The sequence below is a fragment of the Epinephelus lanceolatus genome, chromosome 20 (assembly GCF_041903045.1).
Source record: "Epinephelus lanceolatus isolate andai-2023 chromosome 20, ASM4190304v1, whole genome shotgun sequence".
NCBI lineage: Eukaryota > Metazoa > Chordata > Actinopteri > Perciformes > Serranidae > Epinephelus > Epinephelus lanceolatus.
The window spans coordinates 23746954-23761789 of NC_135753.1; the positions used below are offsets into that span (position 1 = coordinate 23746954).

General features: G+C 42.3%; 1 protein-coding gene across 1 annotated transcript; it reads right to left on the reverse strand.

Annotated features, from left to right (window-relative positions):
- Positions 1–1126: 1126 nt before the first annotated feature.
- LOC144458984 (uncharacterized) lies at positions 1127–14790 on the reverse strand. The gene is made up of 5 exons (XM_078163012.1): positions 14418–14790; positions 14038–14137; positions 13773–13932; positions 7893–8025; positions 1127–3430 (listed from the first exon to the last, which is right to left on the reverse strand). Exons 2-5 carry the CDS (start codon positions 14055–14057, stop codon positions 3210–3212), a joined length of 534 nt encoding a protein of 177 aa, XP_078019138.1. The 5' UTR covers positions 14058–14137; positions 14418–14790; the 3' UTR covers positions 1127–3209.
- Positions 14791–14836: the final 46 nt, after the last annotated feature.

Genomic DNA, 14836 nt, shown 5'->3' on the forward strand with positions numbered 1-14836 from the left:
TCTATGAATGAACCATGAGAATGAGTTGAGCATTGCAGGGGTGAATTTTGTGTGAGAATTCGCCTTTGTTTTCTATGAACACTAAGGAGCTGATATCATCTTTTACACATTTATTCAACACTTTTTTTTGCATAGGCATTTTGGTGATATTAGGGCAGTTGTGGTCTTGAAGTAAAGTCCTCTTTACCTGAGACCAGGACAAGACCTAGTAAAAGTGCGGTCGATTCCGAGACGCGATTGAGACCTTTAGAAAGTGGTCTGGAGACAAATCTTGAGGCCAAGACCGATAGAGCAGTGGTGCCAAACTGGTGGGTCGCAGGTCCATTCTGAATGGACTGCAAGCAACTTGCTAACGAATCAGCTTGCTAACGAATCAGCTCTGTAAAAAACACACTTTATTTCTAAGATTGGTGAGTGACTAGTGAACAGTTACTTAACAGAGACAGCAAACTAGCTTGAGACAACACCAAACTCAAGTATGACGCTGAATATATTAAATTGTGTGGACCTTGAACTAATGACTAAGGACAAATCTGGACCCCGTGGCTGGACTAGTTGGGAACCACAGAGTATTAAAACAATGCCCTCTGCTGCGGCTTAGCAAGAAGACACTGCCGAGGAAACTTGATGAGAACAAAGAGGGAATTTTGTACTAAGTACTTAGAACCACGTATAATTCAAAATAATACTCACAGGGTTATTTTGATGTGCATTTTAAGAGGGCATTACTTGTGATTTTAGTCATGCAGTTCTGTTTACTCATCACGAGGATGGGCTGGGCCTTCTCGGATTGAGAAAATGGTTATATAATGCCTTCTGTGGCTCTGGGGAAACTTTCCAAATTTTGAGAAAACCACCCTGACAATGTCATCGAGCTTGCCCCCATTTCAGGCTCAAGACTTAAAATAGAAATAAAGCAGAAACCTTCATCTAATCTGCAAAAAATAGAAGTAGTATACCCAAAAAAGTAAGTAAACATCAACAGGCACAAATCATTAGTAATGACTGTCTGTTACTGGGGTGAAATTAAGTTAATTATCTCTATGTTGGAACCAGAGTGTGGCTAATGCTGTTATTGTGCTGTATAGTGCAGGGACTTTAAAGCAAGAAAACAACACTTGCAGAATTATGAACAACAGTTTAATACAGAACACGGATTTCCCGCCAATTCAAAACACAAAAGTCAATTCCCCTCAACTCAACAAGCTACTAAGTGGAGAGATCTGATATGTCGACCACCGTGGGAATGAGCATGAAGTTAACAAACAGGACGTACATTACAGTGGGAACCTGTAACACTATGGTTCAGGAAGTCGATCATCATCATCACGCTGCTGCTGCTATGTTAGGGATGTCATCATAGTTCAAAGCTACATTTGGATTTGCACCGTGCAGCTTCACTGTCGCATCCTTCAGATTTTAAAACCACAGTTGAGATTCTTTTAAGGCATCAGTGACCGATGCTCCACGATTTGTCATCACAATACGAAGGATTATCAGTAAAACACGTGACATTTTTTAAAGTCCGATTCTCCGAGAAGATCCCCTTTTATACACCGTCCCCAAAGGCCCTAAATACATTTATACATTTTGTGTTTTTCTTGCTCACATTTTTCTTTGAATGTTCAGAAACTGTACACAGATTATAGATTGCTGCTGAGACAGAAACAGGAGGTGGACCATTTGGGAGCATCTTCTTACAGTGTTATTTCCGGATTATCTAAAATGCTGTGATATAAAAAGCAAAAAGCACAGTAACAACCTTTCCCCAAGCAATACAATACCAGAAAAACAAAAACAAAAATAACACAAGAAGTACACAAAGTCGGCTGACGTCTGCCTGCGGCAGATTAACATGATGATTACAAGGAACAGACGCAGTTGTTATAAAACATTTTTTGGTTAGTCTTCATTTTGCAACATTTATGAGAAAAAAAAATATTAAAAACTGAGATTTTTCGATGACTTTTTAGCCTTCAGCCCAAAATGTTTTGAGCCTGAGCTCGCAGCCCTGTGGGTAGTTTTTCTGGATTGTTATACATTTTTCATCTGATGTACTAAAAGCTCTGATTATCTCATAGCTGAATCTACAATTACACTGAATGTGTTTTCATACATGTTGAGGGACAGAGCAACATTTTTCCTCAGACATCTGACGACTTTTTGTCCAACCACAACTTTTTAAACACAGAAATACCACAATTCATGTTATTACTGCTTTCTCTTACACAGGCGCTGACGTAAAGCAGCGACAGACAGAACCGGCAGCGGAGGTGATCATCAACAGAGAACAATCTCTCGTCTGCTGCCATTAAGCAATCATTTATGTCACCAACTTCTTCCGCTTGTCCTCGCTCACTTCTATTCACAGATGTAATAGGCACTTGAATCGTCTAATGTCTCCGTATAATCACCGTGATATATTAAACATAACCAGTTATGCTAATGAGGTAATTATTTAAGACAATTAGCACATTCATTATCAAATACTTCTCCATCAACACACTTCAAATAACACACGTGCAGTATTAATGAAGCGTCGAGAGTAATAGCAGTTTGCAGAAGTCAGAACACTTAGGATTTATTTAATATCTTTGCAGCAAGGTACACCGAAATCTAATTAGACTGTCTACGCTATGAATTGTCTCTCATGCACTATTAAGTTACTGTGTTCAGAACAATGTCTATAGACACACACAGACGCAGTAATGTCCCACATATTATTCATCACAGCAGCAGGAACTAAAAACTGCTCAGTTCCCCAATCATGCTTGGTCTAGATCTGTGAAAGGAAGTGGCCTCGGACATCCAGCAGGGAAACAACTTCATGAAACACTTGAAAGAATCTGTCTCTCTGCCTATCTGTGTCCCTTTGAACGGAGCCGTCAAGGGTTTTTTATCCCCGTCCTAGCTGGGAGGCAGTTCTGCGGTCCTGACTGAGGCACACAGGCTTGCTGATGTGATCCGTTATTGCCAAACTCATCAGATGACCACTTTTTCTTTCTTTTTTTTTTTTTAAACAATACAAAGTAGAAAAACAACTTGAATCTAAAAACCACCAAACACACACGCATACACACACACACACGCACACACACATCCAAATAAACATCTGCTCTCATGTGATGAGAGTTAGGCTGGCAACGATCACTGAGGTTGAGTATAGGAAGGCAGTGCATGGAAAAGGCAAACTGGCATCAGGGGTTTGATTAGGTGGACCTGTTCTCTGACTGGGACTCACTGTGGCTCACAGGGACGTCTTGCTGACTGACTTGTGTGGGGGGGGAGAGTGTGTAGGGGGGTGGGGCTTCGTTTACGCTAATGTTGTCTCCTCCCTCTGAGATGAGAGGAGCTTGATGGGAGGGGCGTGGAGCGTCGGCCTCATCGCCGTTAGCACACTCGCTGTAGGGAGGCGGCTTCAGATCATCCTCTGAAAGGAGAAGAGAAAACAGGTCAACAAGTCTGTCTGTGGTGTGAAAAATATAAGCATTAGGTCAAATAAGCTTCAGCATTAGGGTTCAACGATTCATCAAAATAAGATTACGAACTAATGCCTGCAATCAATTTTTTACGTGACAATAATTCTAACACGTTTGTACCAGCAGCATCAAAACAACAATCCCAATGTCTGCCTACTGAATGCCAAGTGTGTGCTACACCTCGTGAAAAACGTCTACGTGTGTGTGAAAATGCAGTGCAAGACAAGACTTTTTAGGGACAACAAACATGTGTCAGCATCTCCAAAACCCAGTGATGGTGAGGAAGAACAGCCAAAAACGTTGCTGGTGAAAACTGACCCTGGAACTGTGGAATCCTGAATCCTCCTCGTCGCTCTCATAAGAGAAATAAAATAAATGTTTGCAGCACTTCTTCGGTTTCGAACTTCTTCTAGTCACCAAGTTGTTATCTCAGGGTGCTTTCACACATGCCCTGTTTGGTTCGTTTCAATTGAAATTAAGTTTGTTTCCCCCCTAAGTGCAGCAGTTTGCTTAGGCAGGTGTGAACACAGCAATCACACTAATATGCGCACAAAACAACTGGACTGAGACGTTCTTGAAGAGGTGCATCAAAACGTTGTTTTCTAGTTGGAGCCGCGCCTCGTTTTCAAACTGTATGGTTTGACTAAAATGAACAATGACAGCAATATAGTCCACGATGAGCAGCGCTAAAATCAACCTGCGTAGTTGTCCCTCCATTGTGACATTAGAAAGTGTCACATTTATCTTGCAAGTGTACTCTTCTTCAACGTTTTGTTTACTTCCTGGATTTTTCCCACATGGAAATTCTGACCAATCAAGAGCAGCTTTCTCACGCAAGACATTTGATCTGGTCCGCTTGTAAATGCTGCTGTGAGAACATGAACCAACTCTAGGCAATTATGAAAGTTTCTAACAAAGTTAGTCCCTGATTCGGACCAAAGCAAGACAACTCTAGATCTGAAAGCAGCCTGAGTCTCCTGAGTCTCCTTACTGTGTGTTCTGTGTTTTCTTTGTTTGCTGTTCTCTCATTATAAATTTGCTCCCTTTACACTTGCTCAGTACCACCTTTGCAACTCTGGTATGCTCACCTCTCGTTCACTGTCTCTCAGTCTAACACTTGGTTTTAAAGTTCCACATGTACGTTGGATTGTGAAGATGATGTTGCACCTTTTTTTAAAAATATCTGAGACATGATATCTCAGATGGTTAGAGAGTTATAGTTTGATAAAGACAGACTTGGTAAGGTGTAAAAAGTGCTGCTGTATGGCTAATTATACATTCAAGCATTAACAGTTAAAATATTTATATCGCAGAAAGCCCCCATACACCCTCTGGTATCTAATAGGAAAAAACGATCATATGTGGGGGTGAAAATGAGGTTGCAAGATTGTGTACTGTACTACAATTAGTGCTGAAATGTCCCCACTTCCACCCTCTGTAACCGCATCTCGCTGTCAGACACAAAGAGCACTTCAGATCAAATTAGATGCCATTTGCTAAAGAGGAGACTGAATCCTGATGCAAAGATTCAACAACTGACCTGGCTAGCTTCTGCCATCTTTCATGAACAACACAATGACATGCTGCGGTACATATAACATAAAAACTCATAAACTGCTTCCAAACCACGAGTAGAACATCGAGTACATGAACCTCCCTGAGTGGAAAGAGTCAGACTACAGTTTTTCCCCTAATAGCTTTGCTTCCGCCACAAACAGACAACAGAAATGAGTTAACTCTTGACTTGACTGACACACGAGCAGTGCACATCAAAGCATGTCTGTCTGGTATACAAGGAAACCCTTAAGTGGGTGGTTTCCTTACGATGAAGTTACTGACAAACGGTGTACTTTGTCTATTTAAAGCAAACATAGTGCTCTTTTACACCATTTCTAATGAAGTTATAAACCTGTTGGTGTTGAGGAAGGTGGAGGCAAGTTTTTGTCAAGAGTAGTTCCAACCTGTGCACCACAAGTGCAGGTAACTGGATGAATAAACTGTACTCTGGTCAGTGAATGGGTTTCCTGTTGGATAGGGTGAAGAAGTCGTGGTTTCAGACGGAACTATACGTCTGTGTTATGGGGTTAAATTGTTACTGTACCCACAGTAGCAGCCTGCAGAGGCTCCATTGCGCTGTAGGCTATGACGTAGCTGATGTGCACCTTAGGCTGCTTGTATTTTCTCTTACAAGTCTCTAATGCCAACAGAGAAAGTTCAGAGTGAGAACAACATAAAACGTGTTGAAACTAAAGCCTGTTTTGAATGACACTTGTATTACCCAGGGATGTGATTCAGAAATTACCTCCCCCCTGTGTCTGTGTTTTATGCAGCACATTTGCACAGGATAAGTCTCATTTCACTTGAATTTACTGAGATTATCCCCCAAATATGAATCACAAAACTTTCATTTATAATTGGCACCACAGCCTCCATAATTCTCAAATGGGAAAGAGGAAAAAACGAGGGTGGAGAAAACAACAAAAACCAAAATACAAGATGCTGATTCACACAGGACTAATATCATCACATGACCTCTTTGTTTGGCAGTTTTTTGCAGTGGAATTTTTACTTGACAAACTACAGACACGAAAAATTTGCATAGGATTAAGATCACACATGACCAGGGTCCAAAACTAACACTCACCACTCGCCAATTATGGGTAGATTTTGTCTCTGGCTGGTAAATTTTTAAGACCACTCGCCACTCTGGCGAGTTATTTTTTTACCAGCGAAAAATGCATTTTTTGTTACTGTAGAACGGTGCTGGTATCGGCTGGTTTCCTGGCAGAGTAATGTGTATTTCAGGTAGAGACGATCTTTGGTCACGTAACGCCAGGGCCACACCGCCCGCGGAAGCGCTGTGAATAGCCTCGAAGCGCTGAGAAGTGAAGCCAGTTTCCTTTCAGCACCCATGTTAACCGATTGTGTCATCCACTCCGGCCGTGGAGCTGCCCTGCAGTGATCGTTTCGGCGTCTGGTCTATTTTCTGCGCGAGCCGCGAGCGAATCTGTTAAGCTGGGCAGTTACCCATGATGCAAAAACAGCCCCAAATGTGACGGAGACAACAGCTGGGAGCAGAACCGCTTGTCGACCGGCGTGGAGAAATGCGCGTCTGATGTGAATGGGCTTACGCGAAACGAGCAGAGAAATGTGAAACAAGCCGTTCACATTTCTCTCTTTGTGGCAGGTAACCATCCACAAACCTCACCGCACTTTAGGGACTGTTCTTTACTTATAAAGGGACTGTTCTTTACTTGTATGTTAATCAGTTGGTGCAGTTTCACTTAAGTAAAAAAAAAATGACGGAACAACTTTCACTTGTATTGGAGTAATATTTGACCAAGAGTATCTTTACTTTCACTCAAGTCATGTCATTGAATACTTTGTCCACTACTGGTCAGACATTCATGTTTATATAGGGCAGGCCCTGCTGTTGCAGTCTGGTCGAGCTAAAATGTTATGTCTCAACTGTCCAAAGGGGACTGAAGTCAATGATTCATGTAAAATTCCTTAATGAAAGATTCTTTTTGCACTGTAGTAAGAATACTACAGAATTTATTAACCCAAATATTACACTTAACTGTTGAAACAGTTATTCATATTTTAGCATACATTATTACTAATATTAGTGCACACTATTAAAATATTGATTGAGAATCGCATACAAGACCCAAATGACATGCTAAATAATACTGATAGCAAATTACAACACTTATAAGCAATTTTTATTTGGTTGGCTGGTAAAATATCTGCCTGGCTGGTAAAAAATTTCACTTACCAGCCAGCCTGGCTGGTAAGTGAAAAAGTTAGTTTTGGACCCTGCACATGACCTCCGCAATTATTACAAATCACATGTGCTGCCCAGGTAATTCTAGTCCAGTGCAAGTAAGGCTAAAGGCTCGGTTATCTCTGTCTTTTCAGTGACACACATCTTGCAGAGCCATTTCCACTGCAAACCTCCTTCTCACAGTGACCTTTGTTCTCTATCACAGTAAGTGAAACTATGTAAATACTGCAACCGCAGGGAATATTCAGTAATGAAATGAAGCGGACTTTCCCCCGCTGTCGCTCGTAACACAAAGTGAATGAAACAATGTGACCACAGTTACTGTGGGGAAAGAAAGTTAGACACACATATGATACACTCTTTTAGTGCCGCATTGTGCTATAAAGTGGTGAAATACAATGCTGAGCTATTAATCAAAATCTACTATGACACTGCTGTTAACCCTCTGGAGAGAACTTTACTGGGTGCTGTGAAGGCTGAAACAACTATGAGAAAATAATACGAGCGGTTAGCACCCACAAGCTGCAGCTAACAGGCATAAAGACATAGAAGGGTAAATATTGAATGACTGAGGAAGGAGCAGACGCATCATGTTAAAGCACTGTGTTTAAGAGTGTGCGTGTTACCTCCAGAGACTGCCTCATATGGTGGTGGCATGTCCAAGTGGGAGAAGGATGCAGCTGGTGGCAGGGCTGTGGAGGGCTCTTCTATCGACAGGTCATCCTGAACGCCATACCAACTAGGCCAGACAGACGTTTGCTAAAGAGGGAAGGAAGCACACAGTTAATGAAACATAAACAAAAGCAGAAGCATGTTTAGATTCACCAGTGCTCACAAATCTATTAGCTAAAGCCAACAATGCAAGTGTCAACATGGCTGACACTATTAGAATACTAACAAAGCTGGTTTTACTGTACACATCTCCAGAGAGGACACTGCTGCCAGTTATGATTATCTTGGACTTTCTTGAAACTCTTTGCTTCAGGCCTAGACTGACAAGCAAGTCTATACACACACTTAACAAACAGCAAGACAATGTTCTTAAAGGGGAGTGAATGATACTGTAACTCTGCTGGGCTGCCCGTGTTATATCCCTTCTCTGTGTTTAAATGTGTTTTCTGACACTGGGCTAAGCAGCATGGAACATTTTCAGCCCGAAATCTGATGAACCATGTTAACCCCCCCATAAAGTCATTTACACAAAACCCAGGAGCGAGACGGCCGCCAATGAACCACATAAATAGGCAGTGGTGGTTTACATTACACTAGGCTGCGACCCTCGCTGTGTTAATATCGTTTTTCAAGATATATTTTTTAAATAAAGAAAGACTGAATGATGGTCTTTGTGTTGTCATGATACTGGAATTTCTAACCTTGACACAATACATTAAAACATATCGATATTTGATACCGTATTCAATACCACAGGGAAAAACAAGCATTTAGGGAATAAAATTTACTTTTTTATTGAAAGATAAATACAGCGAGGCTGTAACGTGACAACGACTTCCATTCTTTCCTTGGTTAGTAGCAGAGAAGAGAATAATGAGGGCTGAGGGCGGGATTCAAAATCAAAGCGAAAATCAAAGTTAAAAACTGGAATCAATCGCAGACTGATCCAACCTGTATGAATTTTATCACAACAACTCATAATGTGACTCAGTAGTGTGTATCGCCCCAACAATGTCTGGGCATGCTCCTGATGAGTCAGCAGATGGTGTCCTGGGGGATCTACTCCTAGACCTGGATCAGGGCATCAGTGAGCTCTTGGACAGTTTGTTATGGTACTTGGCAGCGTCAGATGCACCGATACACAATGTCCCATAGGTGCTCAATTGGATTTAGGTCAGGGGAACGATAGGGCCAGTCAATGGCATCAATGCCTTTATCATATAGGAACTGCCTACACACTCTGGCCACATGAGGCTGGGCATTGTCCTGCACTAGGAGGAACCCAGGGCCTACTGCACCAGGAGGAGCCCAGGGCCCACTGCACCAGGAGGAACCCAGGGCCCACTGCACCAGGAGGAACCCAGGACCCACTGCACCAGGAGGAACCCAGGGCCCACTGCACCAGGAGGAACCCTCTGAGGATTTCATCCTGGTACCTAACAGTAGTCAAGGTATGACATGGAGGTCTGTGAGACCCTAAAAGGATATGGCTTCCCAGACCATCACTGAATGCAGCGTAACGTTCCCCACGGCATCTCCAGACTCTTTCACGCCTGTCACTTGTGCTCAGTGTGAACCTGCTCTCATCTGTGAAGAGAACGTGGCGTTAATGGGCAAACCTGCCAATTCTGATGTTCCCTGACGAATGCCGATCGAGCTGCACAGTGCTGGGCTGTGAGCACAGGTCTCACTAGAGGACGTCAGGCCCTCATGCCACCCTGATGGAATCTGTTTCTGACAGTGTGGTCAGAAACATGCACACCAGTAGCCTGCAGGAGGTCATGTGGTAGGGCTCTGGCAGTGCTCCTCCTGTTCTTCCTCACACAGAGGAACAAATACTGGTCCTGCTGCTGGGTTGATGCCCTTCTACAGCCCTGTCCAGCTCTCCTCATGTAACAGCTGGTCTCCTGATATCTCCTCCATGCTTTTTGCAACTGTATGTATTGATGTGCCATCCTGGAGGAGCTGGACTACCTGTGCAACCTGATTGGGCTGCAGGTACCGCCTCATGCTACCAGTAGTGACAAGGACACTAGCAGAACACAAAACTAGAGAAGAATCAGTCAGGAAGGATAAGGAGAGAGCAACTGTCTGTGGACACCACATGTAAAACCATTTCCTTTTTGGGGGTTGTCTTGCTTTTGCCTCTCCATTGCACCTGTTGTCACTTTCATTTGCACCAAAGCAGCTGAAACTGATTCACAATCATTTGTGCTTCGTAAATGGACAGATTGATATCCCTGAAGTGTAACTGACTTCATGTTATACTGTGACAATTAAGTGTTCCCTTAATTTTTTTTTGAGTAGTATACATACAATGTTTGAGCATTATATCACATGTTAGCTATTTCCTGGAAAGAAGCGCTCTGTTTTTCTGACGCCTTTACAGATTGATGTCTTAATTAGTTTAAAACTTCCATCCTGTTGTTGTGGGGGTGATGGAGAGTGATGAGGAACAATGCCGCACAAACACACCAGATAATTACAGCACAAATAACCTATAATAATCACCACTATTTCTGTGGGTCTAAAGAACTGAGCCTGTGCCACATAAGATGAAATCTAATAATCCATAAACAATTCATCTCTTCCATCTCTCTCCAGGGCCTACATGTATCAAAAGTTTCTTCTCATAGCTTTTGCGGGTTCACTTTGTCTTTTCAGGTAGCCGTGAATAAGACTGTCCAAGAGGCTTAGTGAGTGATACTACATCAAGAGTTTTCCCCCCTCACTATGCTTGATTCATTTAAGCCCAGGACTCGAGTCGTCTTGGCGTCTCTCCAGAAAACTTTCAGGGTGCTGGGTTATGGATGACTGTGGGGCCTCCCTGCTGCAGATTCCATTAAAATCTAAACAGGGAACATTATACACCAGAGACGGCAGAAGGAACAAGGGGGAAAGGAAGAAGGGCAGAAGAAAAACAGAATAGGAGAAAATAGAAGAATGCAGGAGGGGATGTAGGAGTAAACTGAGGAGTTGTAGCAGTAGGACAGATCGGGGAATGGAGGAGGCTGAAGAGGAGAAAATAATTGCGAAGAGGAGACAGGAGGGCTACTGTGGTGTTTACCCAACATGTAATTGGCCATGGCATGCACAGTTAAGGCCACACATGTAAATACACCTAGTCTAAAGACATTCAAAATCAATATTTCACAACTACACGTTTCATATGACCACATATTTCTTGTGTTTAGTCAGTAAGGTATGGTCATAATGGTCAAAATGGCGATCTTAAACTGACTGGACTTCCTCTAAGAGTCAAACATTTCACATAGAATACAAGATATTATAACTGGTCTGGGAAAACCCGAGGCCAAAAGTCCTGGTATCTCTCTGTTTCAACTGCAGCATTTATTTATTTGTTTATTTTACAACTGGGGCATTTCCTGTTGCACAAATATTCCAAACAACGCTAAAAATATCACATGTGTGCCTCTTAGATGCAACTACAGCAATGCTAAATATCTCAGAAGCTGGGGCAGTGTCAGGAAATGACTAAATTGACTTCTACGCACACTTCCATTTAAATGAATCATTTCTCCTAAAAATGTGTGGATGGCTTAATCACTCTCACAGTATCTTTTGAGATAACGACCAAGAAGTGGGTGAAGTGGGCGAAAGTTAGATACGTGTTAGAAAAATGTCAGAGAAACCTGTTTTATATGATTCACGGAGCATATTTTGGGACGGTTCTGAATCATGGAGATTGCTTCCAGGTGTTTTAGAGAGGCAGTAAAGCAGGGAAGGCCCAGGGGGGGAAGCACGATCATGATGGCTGTCTAAACCTGTGGCTTAGCCCCACAGAACAGACTCCGCACAAACTGATGTTGAGGAAAGGCATTACTATTCTACACATATCACCGAAAGCATCAACACCAGAGATTTGCTAAATTCAACTAGCACTTCAGGGGAGCAATAAAAGACAAACCTGCACTTTGTAGCCACTTTCAAAATATGTATGAAAAGCATTTGTGTCAGCAAAATGTAAGATGTTGCAAACCAAACAGAAAGGCAGCTATGAAGGTCAGACCAGTGATCAAATGACTCTTGACAGCAGCTCGAACTAACCACATAAATTCATCATAATGTCAAGCAAATTAAACATCAGAGCAGACCGCTATTTTTCTCCTGTGTCTTATGATTCACATGGGGCGAGAGATAGAAACTGTGAGATTACAAGGAAAAAAAGGCACGCAGCCAAAAGAAAATGAGTGACTGACAACTGGATTATTTCAGAGGTAGGGAAATAACAAGACCTTTGAAGAGGCACACACTGCTGTCTGTACGTCACTCGACTTCTGCCTTGCTTTCTGTCTTTACTGATGATATCTGCACGAAAATATCTCACATGCTTGGTGGAAATTCTACAAACTTGTCTTAAAAAAAAAAAGGGCTGCACAGGTCTCACTCATCGTTATCTTCTAACTGAATAACTGTCAAAGCTGTGACCTGCCCTACCAAACCTCAGCTGTCAACAAGGTCAAACAAACTTTAAAAGTGTAGGCATACAGATACATGCAAACCAGGTGTGGTCCTATTAATACACATCCACACACTTGCTCAGAGTGTCAGTGAAAGTGAACTGTAGCCTTTCTTATCATTCTAATCGAAGTGAAAGCGACTGACTGAAAACCACATGTCCTCTCAAGAGAGAGCAAACAACTCCTCTACAAAAATGTAACACAACTGTGACCTTATTTGACTTTCCCTTACTCCAGGCCTGCAAACTCCAATTGGATAAAAAAAGGCGACAGTTCTGAGAATAGGGCTGAACTTCGATTTGTGATGTACCACTTTCAGTGTGTCTGCCCCTGGCCAAAACAAAGCTAAAGCAGTTAAAGGGGAACTCTACAATAAATGGTTTTTTTTCCCACTGTACACATAATAACAGATTGTTGTTGGCATTTAAAGTTAACATGATTCACAACAGATTTTACACTGTAAAAAAACAGCTTCCTCTGCTCGAAATTAGCTTGTAAGGGTCAGCTTGGGTTTAAAAGTTTGGTTCAGCTGAATTCTCAGCACCCCCTCCCTTTAACTGTGACAAAATAGGCAAGACTCCAAGATCTCTTACGTATTTCAAGATATAAAATATATTTTGGACTGATGAACGGTTATGTTAACTGAGATAAACAGCATGACTACATCCTGTATTGTACTGTTACTCCCACACAAAATACAAAACAGGACTATAAATGTGCTTCTTGTGACTATTAAAGCTGCATAAGATTTCAAGTATCTCCAGCAGAGAAACAGAGAGTCTGACAGCAGCTTCTCAAGGCTGGCTATCTCTGAAAAACCACTCTACATTGCTGTCCGTGTGACTAAGTGGTGGTCAGTGTCCCCCTGTCCACTGACCCTCCAAGTCACTCACAACCACACCTCCTGCAGTCAGTGTTTTGCTTTTTAGATATGCTGGGAGAGATGGTTCTCGCAGAATTTGAAGGTGTAACTACCCTTTGAGCCCACATGTGAAGTTACAGCAATTGAAAACACATTTATTGCAAACATAAAGTCAAGCAGGGTCAAGCTTTATGGTGAAACATGCCTGCCCAGGCAGAGCGCAGGCAACTCCCTACCTCTAAGATAAAAGAAATCTCATTCTCCTTCAAAATGGCCAAGTTTGCTGCTATGTTACGAATTCTTTCTGCTCAGTGTACCATACTCAAGTCAGCCAACATTAAGAGACTCTCTTTATCACCAAGCCCCTGTACTCAGCCTCTGCCATGATAAAGACATATCCTGGAGGCGCAAAACCACTTCAGTCGCTGACAGCTAGATTACACGTTTCAAATGTGGGACGTGTTTGTGTGTTTGTGGGGGGCTGCACTTACACTCTGTCTCTCACACATCTGATGGAGGTAGGCCCTTCCTCCAACAATGACTATCTGAGCATTGCGTGGGTTGCTTAAGTATGCTGCCAGTTGCCTCTGTCTTGATCGGTACCAGCACACATAGAAGAATATCTTGATGATGATGAATATGATTACAACTCTGTAAAGAAAAGAGGAGAGGGGTGGGTAGCTTTAGATATCAGCTTTAAACTCCTGTTTTAGCCTAAAAAAGAGTTGTGATTATAAATATATAAGTCATACTCACATGTACCAGTACAGCTCCATTTTCGTGAGATGTCAATTAGTGTGTAGAGGCTCTCATAGCTGGGGAACTTGCTGATCCCTGGCCAAAACCACAACTTGTCCTGAAAACAGTAAACCCTTTTGATTATTTTTATCTTCAAAGAGGCAATATACTTTACCTTTCTTTGTTTAATGAACTGTAGCACAGGTTATAATTAATAATAGCTCACTTTTATGAACCCAGAAGTTCAGAGCATCTCACCGCTCAAGCTAGGTTGACTTCAACGTTAAAGCACTTTCTATAACTTGAAACAGATGGCAACTTTAGCTCGACAGCCCCTCCGTTGACTTAGCTACCCAACTTAGCTAAATGTAAAAACAAAGACAGGATTTTTAACTTACTATATAGCGACAGCTCGGCCTTAGTTAGCTGGAAAGGTGTGTCATTTCCCGTGTCGTTTCGGAGATGTGACGAGCAGAGCTCCAGGAACCAGCTGAGGCTACAGCTAGCTTAGCTTAGCTTAGCGTGTAGCAGGCCACAACAACAACAACAGCCCCTTCACTATTTACCCACGCCGCGGTGAAAACAACTGAAATTTGACCTGCCTCATGGACACAGCTTCTTGGTGTTATATACAAGGTTACTAGCTAGTTACTCGACAGGCTACTCGTTAACTTAACATTGAATAAACAACTAAACTAGTCCTACAGAGTTTGAGCTAGCGTTAACTACATTAGCACGTCCCTGTGCGTTCAATGCTGCCTTTGGTTTAATGGTGGGCGGTGTTCACAGCACTGATGCCTTTAGAGCTTCCCGTAAG

What these genes read in the sequence shown, in the direction of transcription:
- LOC144458984 (XM_078163012.1), bottom strand. Translation starts at nt 14,057, where the DNA reads ATGGAGCTGTACTGGTACAT. An exon ending in AGATGTGTGAGAGACAGAGT is followed by an intron (nt 8,026 to 13,772) that starts GTAAGTGCAGCC and finishes TTCCCTCTTTAG; the next exon opens with CAAACGTCTGTCTGGCCTAG. An exon ending in ATATGAGGCAGTCTCTGGAG is followed by an intron (nt 3,431 to 7,892) that starts GTAACACGCACA and finishes TTCTCCTTTCAG; the next exon opens with AGGATGATCTGAAGCCGCCT.